Source organism: Oncorhynchus nerka, linkage group LG26 (genome assembly GCF_034236695.1).
Source record: "Oncorhynchus nerka isolate Pitt River linkage group LG26, Oner_Uvic_2.0, whole genome shotgun sequence".
Classification (NCBI taxonomy): domain Eukaryota; kingdom Metazoa; phylum Chordata; class Actinopteri; order Salmoniformes; family Salmonidae; genus Oncorhynchus; species Oncorhynchus nerka.
Genome location: NC_088421.1, coordinates 31,171,231 through 31,185,366, shown reverse-complemented (window position 1 = coordinate 31,185,366; position 14,136 = coordinate 31,171,231). Strand labels below are relative to the sequence as shown.

At 45.0% G+C, this 14,136-nt stretch overlaps 1 protein-coding gene across 1 annotated transcript in view; it reads left to right on the top strand.

The window, feature by feature from the left end:
• vwa3a (von Willebrand factor A domain containing 3A) overlaps positions 1-13,774 on the top strand; it is a 46,623-nt gene extending 32,849 nt beyond the window's left edge. The window contains exons 18-31 of the mRNA XM_065010954.1: positions 4,158-4,338; positions 4,730-4,943; positions 5,794-5,864; positions 8,381-8,474; positions 10,279-10,380; positions 10,507-10,604; positions 10,919-11,071; positions 11,301-11,409; positions 11,582-11,726; positions 12,049-12,193; positions 12,507-12,658; positions 12,750-12,867; positions 13,052-13,149; positions 13,230-13,774. Coding sequence (XP_064867026.1) covers positions 4,158-4,338; positions 4,730-4,943; positions 5,794-5,864; positions 8,381-8,474; positions 10,279-10,380; positions 10,507-10,604; positions 10,919-11,071; positions 11,301-11,409; positions 11,582-11,726; positions 12,049-12,193; positions 12,507-12,658; positions 12,750-12,867; positions 13,052-13,149; positions 13,230-13,290 — 1,741 coding nt within the window. The 3' untranslated portion in view covers positions 13,291-13,774. The remainder of the gene's footprint in view (positions 1-4,157; positions 4,339-4,729; positions 4,944-5,793; positions 5,865-8,380; positions 8,475-10,278; positions 10,381-10,506; positions 10,605-10,918; positions 11,072-11,300; positions 11,410-11,581; positions 11,727-12,048; positions 12,194-12,506; positions 12,659-12,749; positions 12,868-13,051; positions 13,150-13,229) is intronic.
• Positions 13,775-14,136: the final 362 nt, after the last annotated feature.

Sequence of the window (14,136 nt, the reverse complement as noted above, 5' to 3'; positions counted from 1 at the left end):
GGCATGACCAAATATTCGAAGTGCCCTCTGGGGGTGTTAAACGCGGTCTTCCATTCGCCCCCCTTATGCGAACCAAATGATATGCATTACGTAAATCCAGCTTAGTGAACACGGATGCTCCCTGTAACCTTTCAAAGGCTGAGGACATCAACGGTAAGGGATAGGTATTCTTCACTGTGATGTTATTCAACCCACGGTAATCAATGCAAGGACGCAGAGATCCATCCTTCTTCTCCACAAAGAAGAACCCCGCCCCCGCTGGAGAAGAGGAAGGACGAATGAATCCAGAGGCCAGAGAACCAGAGATGTATCTCATAGCCTCCCTCTCAGGAACAGAGAGTGAATATAACTTGCCTTTAGGCGGAGACTCACCTGGCAATAATTCTATTGCACAGTCATAGGGACGATGCGGAGGAAGAGAAGCAGCACGGGACTTACTGAACACCTCCTTCAGGTCGAGGTATTCAACGGGCACGTTAGACAAATCCACTGCCTCCTCTAGAAACACAGAATCAGACACAGACGAACAAGCAGACACTAAACAGGACTCAAGACATTTGTTACTCCACATGGATATAGAATTATGACCCCAGTCAACTCTGGGGTTGTGTTGGGTGAGCCAAGGGTGGCCGAGAACTAATGGTGCAAGGGGTGAGTCCATGAGTAGAAATGATAGTGTCTCAGTGTGATTGCCAGAAGTGATGAGTGTGATAGGTTCAGTGGTGTGAGAAATGTTGGGTAGTTCTTGACCATTGAGAGCGTTGACGGATATCTTGTGCGTGAGTGAGGTGATAGGAATCTGGAGTTTGTGAGCGAGCTTGAAGTCCATGAAATTACCCTCTGCTCCTGAGTCCAGTAAGGCTTGGGTGTCGTGCGTGTGGTTGGCCCATCTTAGTCTTACCGGGAGGAGAGTAGATGATGAGGTCTTCTCTGTGGTGACACCACCCGATAGTAGCCTCATTCTTACTACCGGGCCTCATCTTTTACCGGGCAGGAGTGGATAAAGTGGCCCGCTCTACCACAGTAGAGACAGAGTCCTTGGGATCTCCGCCTCTCCCTCTCTTCCCGGGAGAGGCGAGCTCTCCCCAGCTGCATGGGTTCGTGAGCGGAGGCTGAACTGGCCGTGTTCCCGCCGCTGGCATGCCAGCCCTCCGTGTCGTTATACGGTCTGTTAGGGCATGCTCGGCGGCCAACACGACTCAGACGAGCGTCGACCCTCAAGGCTAGTTCCACTAGTCCATTTAAACTCCTGGGAAGGTCCAGAACATAAATCTCCTGGATCCGGTCCTCCAGCCCATGCAGGAACATGTCCCACTGCGCCTCCTCGTTCCACTGACACTCTGCGGCCAGAGTGCGGAATTGGATGGAGTATTCCGATACTGAACGGTCTCCTTGGCGAAGGTCAGCGAGTAGTCTGGCCGCCTCCCTACCCGCCACGGCCCGATCGAAGACCCTTCTCATCTCCTCGGAGAGTGTCTGGAAAGAGGTGCAGCATGGGTCCTGGTTCGCCCACACCGCCGTTCCCCAAAGAGCCGCTTTGCCTGATAGCAGTGTGAGTACGAATGCTACCTTAGACTGTTCACGGTTGAAGGTCCGTGGCTGCAACGAGAAATGCATGGAACATCTCGTAAGAAAAGCTCTGCAATATTCAGGATCACCTGAATAACCCTCTGGTGTCGGTAGCCGTGGCTCTAGCTGGGAATCCGGCTCTGGCGGGCGGGTTGAACTGCCGGTGTAGGTGGCGCAGCGAGACCCCTCAGATGTTGTAATTGTTGGGTCAGCTGGGATACCTGCGTCACAATGGCTTGTACTGCCCGACCTGTGCTGGAGATGTTCTCCTCTTGTTGATCCATTCTCGTGATACTGCGGGAAATGAATTCGGTCAGACTCGTTGAACTCGCTGCATCCATGGTCTGGTCAGATCGTTCTGTAACAATACAGAGGCGGATGCAAGATGCAAGCAACGATGGTTTAATGAATACAGGTTACAGCAGCAACAGGACAGACAGACTGTACTCAGACGGAATCCGACCCAGGGACTAGGGCGCATCCTCCTATGAAAGCGTGCTGAGAAACCCAGGGGAGAGTGTCCGGATGGGTGGGAAGGAGCACAGCAGATAATCCACACAAGGGCGGCGAGAGATGAGCACGGACACACGACACAACCTCAGGGAAGTAACAACGATCTGACAACAAGAAACACTGGTTACAGAACATATAAAGGGAAGATAAGTGATTCCAACTGGCGCAGACAATCAGGCCGAGATTGGGAACCACGCCCACACAAACACGGGAGAGAGAGAGAGAGAGAGAGAGAGAAGGAAAAGGAGGCAGTGGATTCATGAACCGTGACAAGTTGAGGTAATCTGTACATGTTGGTGGGGGTGAAGTGACTATGCATAGACAATAAACAGCGAGTAGCAGCAGTGTACAAAAGGGAGGGGAGGGGGGGGGGGGGTCAATGTAAATTGTCCGATGGCGATTTTATTAATTGTTTAGCAGTCTTATGGCTTGGGGGTAGAAGCTGTTGAGGAGCCTTTTTGTCCTAGACTTGGCACTCTGGTACTGCTTGCAGTGCGGTAGCAGAGTAAACAGTCTATAACTTGGGTGACTAGAGTCTCTGACAATTTTTTTCCTCTGACACCGCCTATTATATAGGTCCCGGATGGCAGGAAGCTTGGCCCCAGTGATGCCCCAGTTGCCATACCAGGCAGTGATGCAACCGGTCAGGATACTCTCGATGATGCAGCTGTAGAAACTTTTGAGGATCTGGGGACCAATGCCAAATCTTTTCAGTCTCCTGAGGGGGAATAGGTTTGGTTGTACCCTCGTCACGACTGTCTTGGTATGTTTAGAATATGATAGTTTGTTGGTGATGTGGACATCAGGAACTTGAAAGTCTCGACCCGCTCCACTACAGCCTCGTCTATGTTAATGGGGGCCTGTTCGGCCCGCCTTTTCCTGTAGTCCACGATCAGCTCCTTTGTCTTGCTCACATTGAGGGAGAGGTTGTTGTTGTCCTGGCACCACACTGCCAATTTGACCTCCTCCCTATAGGCTGTCTCATCGTTGTCGGTGATCAGGCCTACCACTGTTGTCATCAGCAAAGTTAATGATGGTGTTGGAGTCGTGTTTAGCCACGCAGTCGTGGGTGAACAGGGAATATTGGAGGGGACTAAGTACACACCCCTGAGGGGCACCAGTGTTAAGGATCAGCGTGGCAGACGTGTTGTTGCCTTCTCTTACCACCATGGGGCAGCCCTTCAGGAAGTCCAGGATCCTTAGCTTAGTGATGAGCTTCATGGGCACTATGGTGTTGAATGCTGAGCTGTAGTCAATGAACAGAATTCTCACATAGGTGTTCCATTTGTCCAGGTGGGAAAGGGCAGTGTGGAGTGCGATTGAGATTGTGTCATCTGGATCTGTTGGGACGTTATGCGAATTGGAGTGAGTCTAGGGTGTCCGGGAGGATGATGTTGATATGAGCCATGACCAGCCTTTCAAAGCACTTCATGGCTAACGATGTGAGTGCTACAGGGCGGTATTCATTTAGGCAGGTTGCCTTCCCTTCCTTGGGCACAGGGACTATGGTGGTCTGCTTGAAACGTGTAGGTTTTACAGACTCTGTCAGGGAGAGGTTGAAAATGTCAGTAAAGACACTTGACAGTTGGTGCGTGCATGCTTTGAGTACACGTCCTGGTAATCAGTCTGGCCAGCGGCTTTGTGAATGTTGACATGTTTAAAGGTTTTGTTCACACCGGCTACTGAGAGCGTTATCACACAGTCATCCAGAACAGCTGGTGCTCTCGTGCATACTTCAGTGTTGCTTGCCTCGAAGCGAGCATAAAAGGCATTTAGCTCGTCTGGTAGGCTCGTGTCACTGGGCAGCTCGCGTCTGGGTTTCCTTTTGTAGTCCGTAATAGTTTTCAAGCCCTGCCATGTCTGACGAGCGCCAGGGCCGGTGTAGTAGCATTCAATCTAAATCCTGTATTGACGCTTTGCTTGTTTGATGGTGTGTATGTGCGTTTGCGTGTGCATGTGCCTTTGTGCATCTGCGTGTATTTGTGAGTGTGCGTACAAGCATGCTTGCATGTGTGTTTGTGTGGCTGAACACGGATATGTATGGCTCTGACCATGTGTCTCTTTCTCTCCTCCAGGTGGGTCCAGGGTTTACAGTGTTCAGGGAGCAGGAACACCATGGCTGCTCTGAGGCTGTCTCTGGAGGGGGACCTCAATAGTGGGGCACCCTCCCTCTCTCCCGCTCCTGTTCTCCCTCCATCCCCCCCTCTCACCCAGGGCCTCTACCTCTTCACCAGTGGATTGCCTGACCAGGAAATTGTATGACACTGTCCTGGCAACAGTTATATCAATTGGTGATGATGACTCATGATGGTGAACATTAGAACTGGTATAGGAAGAGCTGATCTGAAATCAGTTCTTTAGCCGCAGAGAGTAACCATACTGTTACACTGGTCGCACTTCATCCCAACAGGGCACTATAATAGAGACATGCTTCCCTCTGGTGCCCTCTGCTGCTGGAAGCGAGTTAATGCACTAGCTAGGTGTCACTGATATAATGTGCCTACATATTCATATGCCCGTGCTTGTTGTCTGGCAGCTGTGCGTTTCTATGAACATGTGAATAAATGTTTTATTTAAAAGAAACTCTTCTCTCCAAAAGTCAAATGAATAACAATCCAGAACAAGTCTCTTGTTGCTCTGTTCCCAGGCAACGGTGTCTTCATATGTGTCAGAGTGCTGCAGTGTCCGGCCTCTACGTCTCCACATCTGTCTGTTGACTGGAGAGGAGACAGAGGGACAGACAGAGGTACAGACGGGGGGTTGCCCTCCACCTCGCCATGCCACCAGGGAGGAGACTGCGGGGGCACTGAGGGAACTGGCACAAGCTGGCAACGGACGCTTCCACTGGATCAGTGAGACAGGTACGCGAGAATTCACACACACACAATCTTCATGAAGACTTCAAAAAGTGCCATGGAAAAATAGATTACTCCACTATCAAGTGGCACCTTGAAGAAATGAGCACCAGTGATGACAGTAGAAGTAGAAACACTTACCCACCACAGAGGTGATTACTTCCTGGAGGGGCTACCAGCCAGCTGTGTGAACCCACTTATCCCCCAGCTAATGTCCTATTCAACAGATACTCCTTCTATACAGTGTGTGTGTGTGTGTGTGTGTGTGTGTATGTTGCTTGTCTGTCTGTGTGTGTGTGTGAATGTATGCATGTTGTGTGTGTGTGCATGTTGCTTGTCTGTCTGTGTGTGTGTGTGTGTGTGTGTGTGTGTGTGTGTGTGTGTATGTTGTGTCTGTGTGTGTGTATGCATGTTACCTGTCTGTGTATGTATGCATGTTGTGTGTGCATGTTGCTTGTCTGTTGTGTGTGTGTATGTTGCTTGTCTGTCTGTGTGTATGTGTGCAATGTATGTGTGTGTGTGTGCATGTTGTGATGCTGGGTGACCCTCTGTCTGTCTGTCCTCTGTGTGTCCTGTGTGTGTGTAACTGCTCTGATTGGTGTGATGGTGTGTGTGTGTGAAGGTGAGATTGGAACAGCTGTCTGTGTATGTATGCATGTTGTGTGTGTGTGCATGTTGCTTGTCTGTCTGTGTGTGTGTGTGTGTGTGTGTGTATGCATGTTACCTGTCTGTGTGTATGTATGCATGTTGTGTTTATATTGTGTGTAAGACTGTCATTTCTGTGTGTGTGTGTGTGTGTGTATGTGATGCTGGGTGGAGACCCTGAGCCCTGGTCTGTCCTGTCCTCTCACTGCAGGCATCCTGGAGAGCGATGACATAACTGCTCTGATTGGAGAGATGGAGAGGGCTGCTAATTATTGGCAGAAGGTGAGATTGGAACAGCATGGGGAAGGGAGAGTGCTAAACAGCAGCAACAACAACTCCGGTCTCTGTACACACAGATCTGTCCTAAACTACTCAAAACATTTAGATTCAGATACTAGTCATATGTATTGACAACATACTGTAAGGTATTCTGTTTATATTATTTTAATGGAGTCCCCCAAAAAAAATCTCCCTGCTTGCTAATTTCAACCACTTTAACATTGTAACACTGTCATTGCAAATCTATCCATTGCTATTTACTTTCTATCTCTTTTTGAAAGGATGACCTGTATTTCTGCTGTGTGACACACTCAAGCTCCAGAGCGCTAACATGCTGGTGGACTCCTTGACCCAGAAGTCTGACTGTAGGTGCCCACTCCTTTCTGGGAGGATCTCAAATTCTCCTGGGGACAAAGCTCCCACACATGCAGTGACCTCACCCATTACAACCAGCATGTCCATACAATCTCAATCACTGCCCTGCCTGATTGCACCCCACCATACCCACTGGTAACGTCCAGTCCCCCTGGCCTGGAGACGCAGAGACAGACCACTGCCCCCACCGCGACCCCTGTCCATTATGCCCAGCACTCAGAAACCTGCTCCTCTTATCCTCGCCCCCAACACTCTAGGAGAGGCTTTAGCCGCACCCTTACACACTTCTCTGTTCCGCGGGTGATGTGTACGAGGCCCTGCATGTCCCCACACCCTCATTTGTTGACTTCACACAATCATAAGCCTCCTCCCTTTATCTTCTTTGTCCTCTCTCATTTCAACATCAAACAGCACTATAACATTCAACAAGATAGAACTTCTTTCTCAAGAGATAGCAACTCACAACTAACAAACAGAATATCAGATGAAAGATTATTTGCCCTGGACACCAATTGCCATCTCATCTTGGTGACCTAAAGACAAAGTAGGATGCTAATAAATATGGAGTGGATGTTATAATGTTTTGACCAACTCGATGCCACATAAGACCTCCGCATTTATGAAGATTATTTAAACATATGTAGGGCATTATGAAGATTATTTAAACATATGTCCTGGAAGGATTATGAAGATTATATAAACATATGTAGGGCATTATGCCCAAGATTATATAAACATATGTAGGGCATTATGAAGATTATATAAACATATGTAGGGCATTATGAATGAAGATTATATAAACATATAGGGCATTATGAAGTTCATTATATAAACATATGGCATTATGAAGATTATATAAACATATGCATTCTATGAGCTGCAAATTATATAAACAAATCAGGGCATTATGAAGATTATATAAACATAGACTCGTCATCAAACATCCCAAGGGCATTATGAAGATTATATAAACATATGTATGTCTCTACCTGCCTATCAAGGTCTTCAGCAAACAAAGGGCATTATATAAAACATATGCAATCTAGGGCATTATGAAGATTATATAAACATATGTAGGGCATTATGAAGATTATATAAACATATGTAGGGCATTATGAAGATTATATAAACATATGTAGGGCTTGCTTATGAAGATTATATAAACATATGTAGGGCATTAAGATTATATAAACATATGTAGGACCACTCATTATGTTAAAGTAAAATTATATAAACATATGGGACTGCCCATTTTTTTCTATAAGTACCTAGGTGTTATGAAGATTATTTAAACATATGTAGGGCATTATGAAGATTATATAAACATATGTAGGGCATTATCAGCAAATTATATAAACATATGTAGGGCATTATGACATTATATAAACATATGTAGGGCATTATGAAGATTATATAAACATATGTAGGGCATTATGAAGATTATGTAGGGCATTATGAAACATATGTAGGGCATTATGAAGATTATATAAACATATGTAGGGCATTATGAGCCTACCTGGTTAAATAAAGGGCATTAATTATATAAACATATGTAGGGCATTATGAAGATTATATAATGTTATAATATGTAGGGCATTATGAAGATTATATAAACATATGTAGGGCATTATGAAGATTATTTAAACATATGTAGGGCATTATGAAGATTATATAAACATATGTAGGGCATTATGAAGATTATATAAACATATGTAGGGCATAAACATATGTAGGGCATTATGAAGATTATATAAACATATGTAGGGCATTTATTATATAAACATATGTAGGGCATTATTATATAAACATATGTAGGGCATTATGAAGATTATATAAACATATGTAGGGCATTATGAAGATTATATAAACATATGTAGGGCATTATGAAGATTATATAAACATATGTAGGGCATTATGAAGATTATATAAACATATGTAGGGCATTATGAAGATTATATAAACATATGTAGGGCATTATGAAGATTAGGTTTTTAAACATATTAGGACTTACAAATTGGTGCATTCCAGTGGAACAGCCACTTTACAATAGTGCCTAAATCTTTGCATATCAAGGTTTTATGATGCTTTATACTGCATATCACCACTCCAAGTGAAGGTTTACATACGTTTTTATTTTCTGCTGACAGCAAATGAAGGAAGGCCGAACAAACGAGCATTCCTCCTCTCAGAAGGCTCTCGCATGGCATCCCAGTAGTGCCACATCTACTATCCCACCGGGTGAGTCAGCATTCTAGCCTGGTTAAACCAGACTGAATCAGTTTTAATGCCAGGCTGGAAGTTTACCAGCGGTATCTAGGTTAACTTCCCCCGTGGGTGACTGACAGTTCAGTGGAGTGAAGGTTCTATCTCAGGTGAGTGTCAGGCAGGGGCTAGAGCAGGGCCCAGTTCATTAGGCACCAAACGGAAACAAACAGTCGAAAACATGGAATGCCAGACAGAGCAACTGTCATCTTTCTGTACCACAGCGAGTGCAGTAAGTACCAGTTCACTGCTGCTCCTGTCCCAACCCCAGTCAAAGTGAGTGCCAGACTAAAAGTTAATAAACTATTAAACAAATGGAGGATGGCTCCAGTTCATCAAAGTCCTTTACGTGAGGAATTAAATCCATGTTGGTTCGGTAAGGAGTTACCCATATTTCCAACTGGTTTGTTGACCTTCACTTTCTCTTTCTCTCTACAGATGCTTTGTATCTTCAAGATGCTTTTAAAGATGTGAAGAGTAGACTAGTGCATTTGTCCCAAATGGCACCCTTTTCCCTACAGTACCAGTCAAAAGTTTGGACACACCTATTCATTCAAGGGTTTTTCTTTATTTTTTACTATTTTCTACATTGTAGAATAATAGTGAAGTCATCAAAACTATGAAATAACACATATGGAATCATGTAGTAACCAAAAAAGTGTTAATCAAATCAAAATATATTTTATATTTGAGATTCTTCAAAGTAGCCACCCTTTGCCTTGATGCCAACTTTGCACACTCTTGGCATTCTCTCAACTAGCTTCCCTCAAGTACATCATCACCCCGTCAGCCAGGGTTAGGGTTTCTCCCCTCAGGTACATCATCACCCCATCAGCCAAGTTTAGGGTTTCTCCCCTCAGGTACATCATCACTCCATCAGCCAGGGTTAGGGTTTCTCCCCTCAGGTACATCATCACCCATCAGCCAGGGTTAGGGTTTCTCCCCTCAGGTACATCATCACCCCATCAGCCAGGGTTAGGGTTTCTCCCCTCAGGTACATCATCACCCCATCAGCCAGGGTTAGGGTTTCTCCCCTCAGGTACATCATCACCCCATCAGCCAGGGTTAGGGTTTCTCCCCTCAGGTACATCATCACCCCATCAGCCAGGGTTAGGGTTTCTCCCCTCAGGTACATCATCACCCCATCAGCCAGGGTTAGGGTTTCTCCCCTCAGGTACATCATCACCCAGTCAGCCAGGGTTAGGGTTTCTCCCCTCAGGTACATCATCACCCCATCAGCCAGGGTTAGGGTTTCTCCCCTCAGGTACATCATCACCCCATCAGCCAGGGTTAGGGTTTCTCCCCTCAGGTACATCATCACTCCATCAGCCAGGGTTAGGGTTTCTCCCCTCAGGTACATCATCACCCCATCAGCCAGGGTTAGGGTTTCTCCCATCAGGTACATCATCACCCAGTCAGCCAGGGTTAGGGTTTCTCCCATCAGGTACATCATCACCCAGTCAGCCAGGGTTAGGGTTTCTCCCCTCAGTGTAATGAATGAAGGATGACTCGGCTCTGTTTTTGACCTCTACTAAAACGTTACCCGTTTACCTCAGACTAGCTTTCTTGTTGTTATTGTTGTTGTTATTTTTAACATTTCTGTTTTCCCAGGGATACACACATGAGATGAACTGTTGTGTTTTGATAATACAAAACTGCAGATGTTTTTATAGTTTGTATACAAAGGATGAGTGTTTGTTTCAAGTTTAAATGATTGTATGATGTCAAATTGATATAGCCTTTTATAAGTTAGCTTGTTTGTTTCTTGTGTCTCGTTCAGTACAGCCCATGACTGGTTGGGGTCCAGTAGAGACTAAAGGCAGGCAGCGGAAGCCTTCTCAGGTCACCCAGTCTGTGTTCTACCTGGAAGATGGTAACTTGGGTAAGTGTGTGTGTGTGTGTGTGTGTGTGTGTGTGTGTGTGTGTGTGTGTGTGTGTGTGCGAGTGCGTGCGTGTGCGTGTTGACTTTTTGAGTTGTGATTGTATTTTCCCTCTTGTCTTGACCTAGGTGTGGTGTTCAAGTCTTACCCCAAACCTAAAAGTGTCCGAAAGTCCATCCCCTTAGTGACTCTGCCAAAGCAGGAAGAGATCTGCTCGACCAAACGGGTGCAGTATCAGATATACATGCCAATCATCAAGTCAACCAATCAGATTGATCTATTCATCTTGAAAATAAAGGAGAGCCGCACATAGTGTGCGGCCCTCCTTTATTTTCAAGTTTTCCACTCCGCTAACCAGCACCTCGCCTAATAGGTGTGTGTTTATTTTTCTTCTAGATTGATCTATTCATCTAACGTCAGCCGTCTTATTTAAATGCTCTAATTATAAGTCGCTCTGATAAGGCAATGTGCTAAAAATGTGTGTGGGGGGAGGGGCCAAGATACATTTTTTCTCATATGTCTCTTGGCCCTGGCCTGTAGTGGCTGAAGAGGTTCAGTATTAAGAGGCAGAAGCTTGACATCTATAAGCTGGTGTCTGGACCTGACTGTACTCATCATAAGAAGCTGGTCCCTTCGGTCCTCAAGAGAGTGTCTGCCAAATACTGCTCCATCTTCCCCAGTGTCCACATCAATGTGAGTCAGAGGAGAATGGCATCAATAACATCTTTTGGCATGAATACAAATTAAAATGCTAGCAACTAAGTTCAAGTACGAGTACAAATGTCCAATGCGGCCAAATGGTGAAAAAATAATGACATTTGATTATAAATAATAAAGATATCAGCTTATCCAACCAGCTGTCTATCCACTCCCATGCTGGTCTGAGCCTCATGTCTCTCTCTGTCTGTGGTTGTTGTTTCAGGGGATGGTGAAGCACCTGCAGCTGACTCCAGGAGAGTTAAAACAGTACCTTACTCAGACTGAGAGACTCCTGCTGCGCTACATGCAGAGGCTGCAATGGCTGCTCTCCGGTATGCCTCTCTCTCGCTCTATGTCTCTGTCACTGTCTCTGTATCTTGTCTGTCTCTCTCTGTTCTAGTCATTCTAATTATATGGTACCAAAATACTGGAATATCTATGAATGCCCGATTGAAGGTTGAAGAAACCCTAGTGTCTGGCTCCTTCCGCTCACTTCATCCCCAGGTAGCAGGCGTGTGTTTGGGGCGGTGCTGGAGAGGGAGGTGTGTGTGCTGCTGGATGTGTCCGGCTCCATGGCTCCCTGCCTGGGGGAGCTGAAGACCAAGCTGGCCTCTCTCATCTGGGAACAGCTGCATCACAACACAGTCAGGTAAACTAAACCTAAAAAGCTTTCCTTACCCCTGGACACTTCCACTGTTGACTATCCCAGAAAAAGAATGAAAAAGGAACTCTGTGTTGGCCTAGACAAACAGGCTCACGTTTCTCCTTCTATCCACCTGTCTGTTTCATAGAGGGAAATTACAGGCAATGGTGACAGTAGAAATATAAATACAATCTTATTCTAGTTCTGTGGTTGTTACTACTGTAACTTAGGTTCATTATGTTCATATAACCATCTCACCCCTGCTACACAGACACCCATTGGTTATTGTCATATCTAACCCCAGACACCCTCTCTGACTGTGTCCCAGGTTCTCTCTGCTGGCGTTCTCCGAGGGGGTGAAGGCGTGGCGTCCGGCACTGCAGGAGCCTACAGAGGAGGCATGCCGCGACGCGGTGCAGTGGGCATATCAGCTCAACACCCATGGGGGAACCAACACTCTGGAGGCCCTACAGGTGACGGGTTTAAGTAGTAACTGGCTATGTCATGTTATAACCTCCGTATGTATGTTGCCCAGACTGGCTGAGGGTTAGAGGATAGTGTGGGCCTGTACCTGCTGTTCTTGGTACATGGCATATGTCATGTTAACCAATTAGATTTATATATGTCATGTTATAAACTCTGTTTGTATGCTCCTTGTCATGTTATAACCTCTGTATGTATGCTCCGTGTCATGTTATAACCTCTGTATGTATGCTCCTTGTCATGTTATAACCTCTGTATGTCTGCTCTGTGTCATGTTATAACCTCTGTATGTATGCTCCTCAGACTGGCTGTGGGTTTGGGGACAGTGTGGGCCTGTACCTGCTGAGTGATGGGAAGCCAGATTCCAGCTGCAGCCTGGTGCTGAAAGAGACGGAGAGGCTGACCACAGGGAACCACATTACTATCCACACTGTCTCATTCAACTGCACAGACAGGTCTGACTATATGATTGTACATTGATTGATTTGTACATTTAATCTATTACACGATGACGCTCATTACGACCCACTATTACACTTCTGACAGCTCAGCCAATGACTTTCTGAAGAAACTGGCTCACCAAACTGGGGGTCGGTACCACCGTTGTCATGACAATGTGGATGCGCTCAGTGGGCTGTTGGAATCGGGCCTTAGTGATGGAGACGTGAGTAGACACACGCGCACACAAACACACGTACGCATGTATACACACCTGAGCGGCATAGCCTCTGTGCTATTAGTCAAACACTGAACCAGCTTTCCCTGTCTCATACCAGTCAGGGGTATGGAGGACACAGTAGAGACAGATATTGAAGTTTGAGGGACCTATTGTGAACTGATTCCAACAGGAACCTACCCTGCCGGCCCTCGAGGGAGATGACTTGAGGAGACTGGCTCAGGAAATTGACAAACTGAGACATTTCCGGAAGCAGGCACAGGTCTTCAGGTTTGTCTTACAGTGAGCAAATGGGTTAAATTTGGCATAAAAACTGTTGTCCATGACTGACCTTGACCTGTTTTTGACAGGGAAATCATTTTGGAAAAGAAGAATCCAGAGGAATCAACAAGAATCAACCAAACAGACTAGATTACTGTAAACCCAAGAATTTGACTTCAATGATTTTATATACACATTTGTAATTTAGATTTTCAATGACTCAATATATGAAGAAAGTGGTTGTTAAGAGATTAAAACAGGTGTGCATGAATTTTGTCAGATTAACCATATACTGTACACAGTTCTATTTGACCTAATTTGGGTGTGCAGTATGCTTTGTTCAGATTGACAAAGCTCTGCTTTTCTTAATTTAAAACTAGAATGCTTAGTTGCTACATCCATTTTTTACTTATAAATGATTTCTATATATATACCCATTGATTCTTGAAGAATATAATGTACTGTATAAATGCCTCATGAGCTTACTTCAACTGTCATACCCATCAGAAAGCTTGTTTTACTCCAATGTTTGTAAAAAAGGTACATGTGAACAAACACTGTACAGCCTAAAGAGGCAGGGCTGACTGCTTGGTATTGTTTCTCTAGTTTGAAATAAAAACACCTAATAACCTTATTGTGTTATATTGTTTCTATGTACCAATCAACATATCGACATGAATAAAACAAATGATTCCATGATGTCTGTTATAAATAATATGAACATGTCTAATATGAACATGTCTAATATGAACATGTCTTAATATGAACATGTCTTAATATGAACATGTCTTAATATGAACAGGTCTAATATGAGCAGGTCTAATATGAACAGGTCTAATATGAACATGTCTTAATATGAGCATGTCTAATATGAACATGTCTTAATATGAACATGTCTAATATGAACAGGTCTAATATGAACACGTCTAATATGAACAGGTCTAATATGAACATGTCTAATATGAACACGTCTAATATGAACACGTCTAATATGAA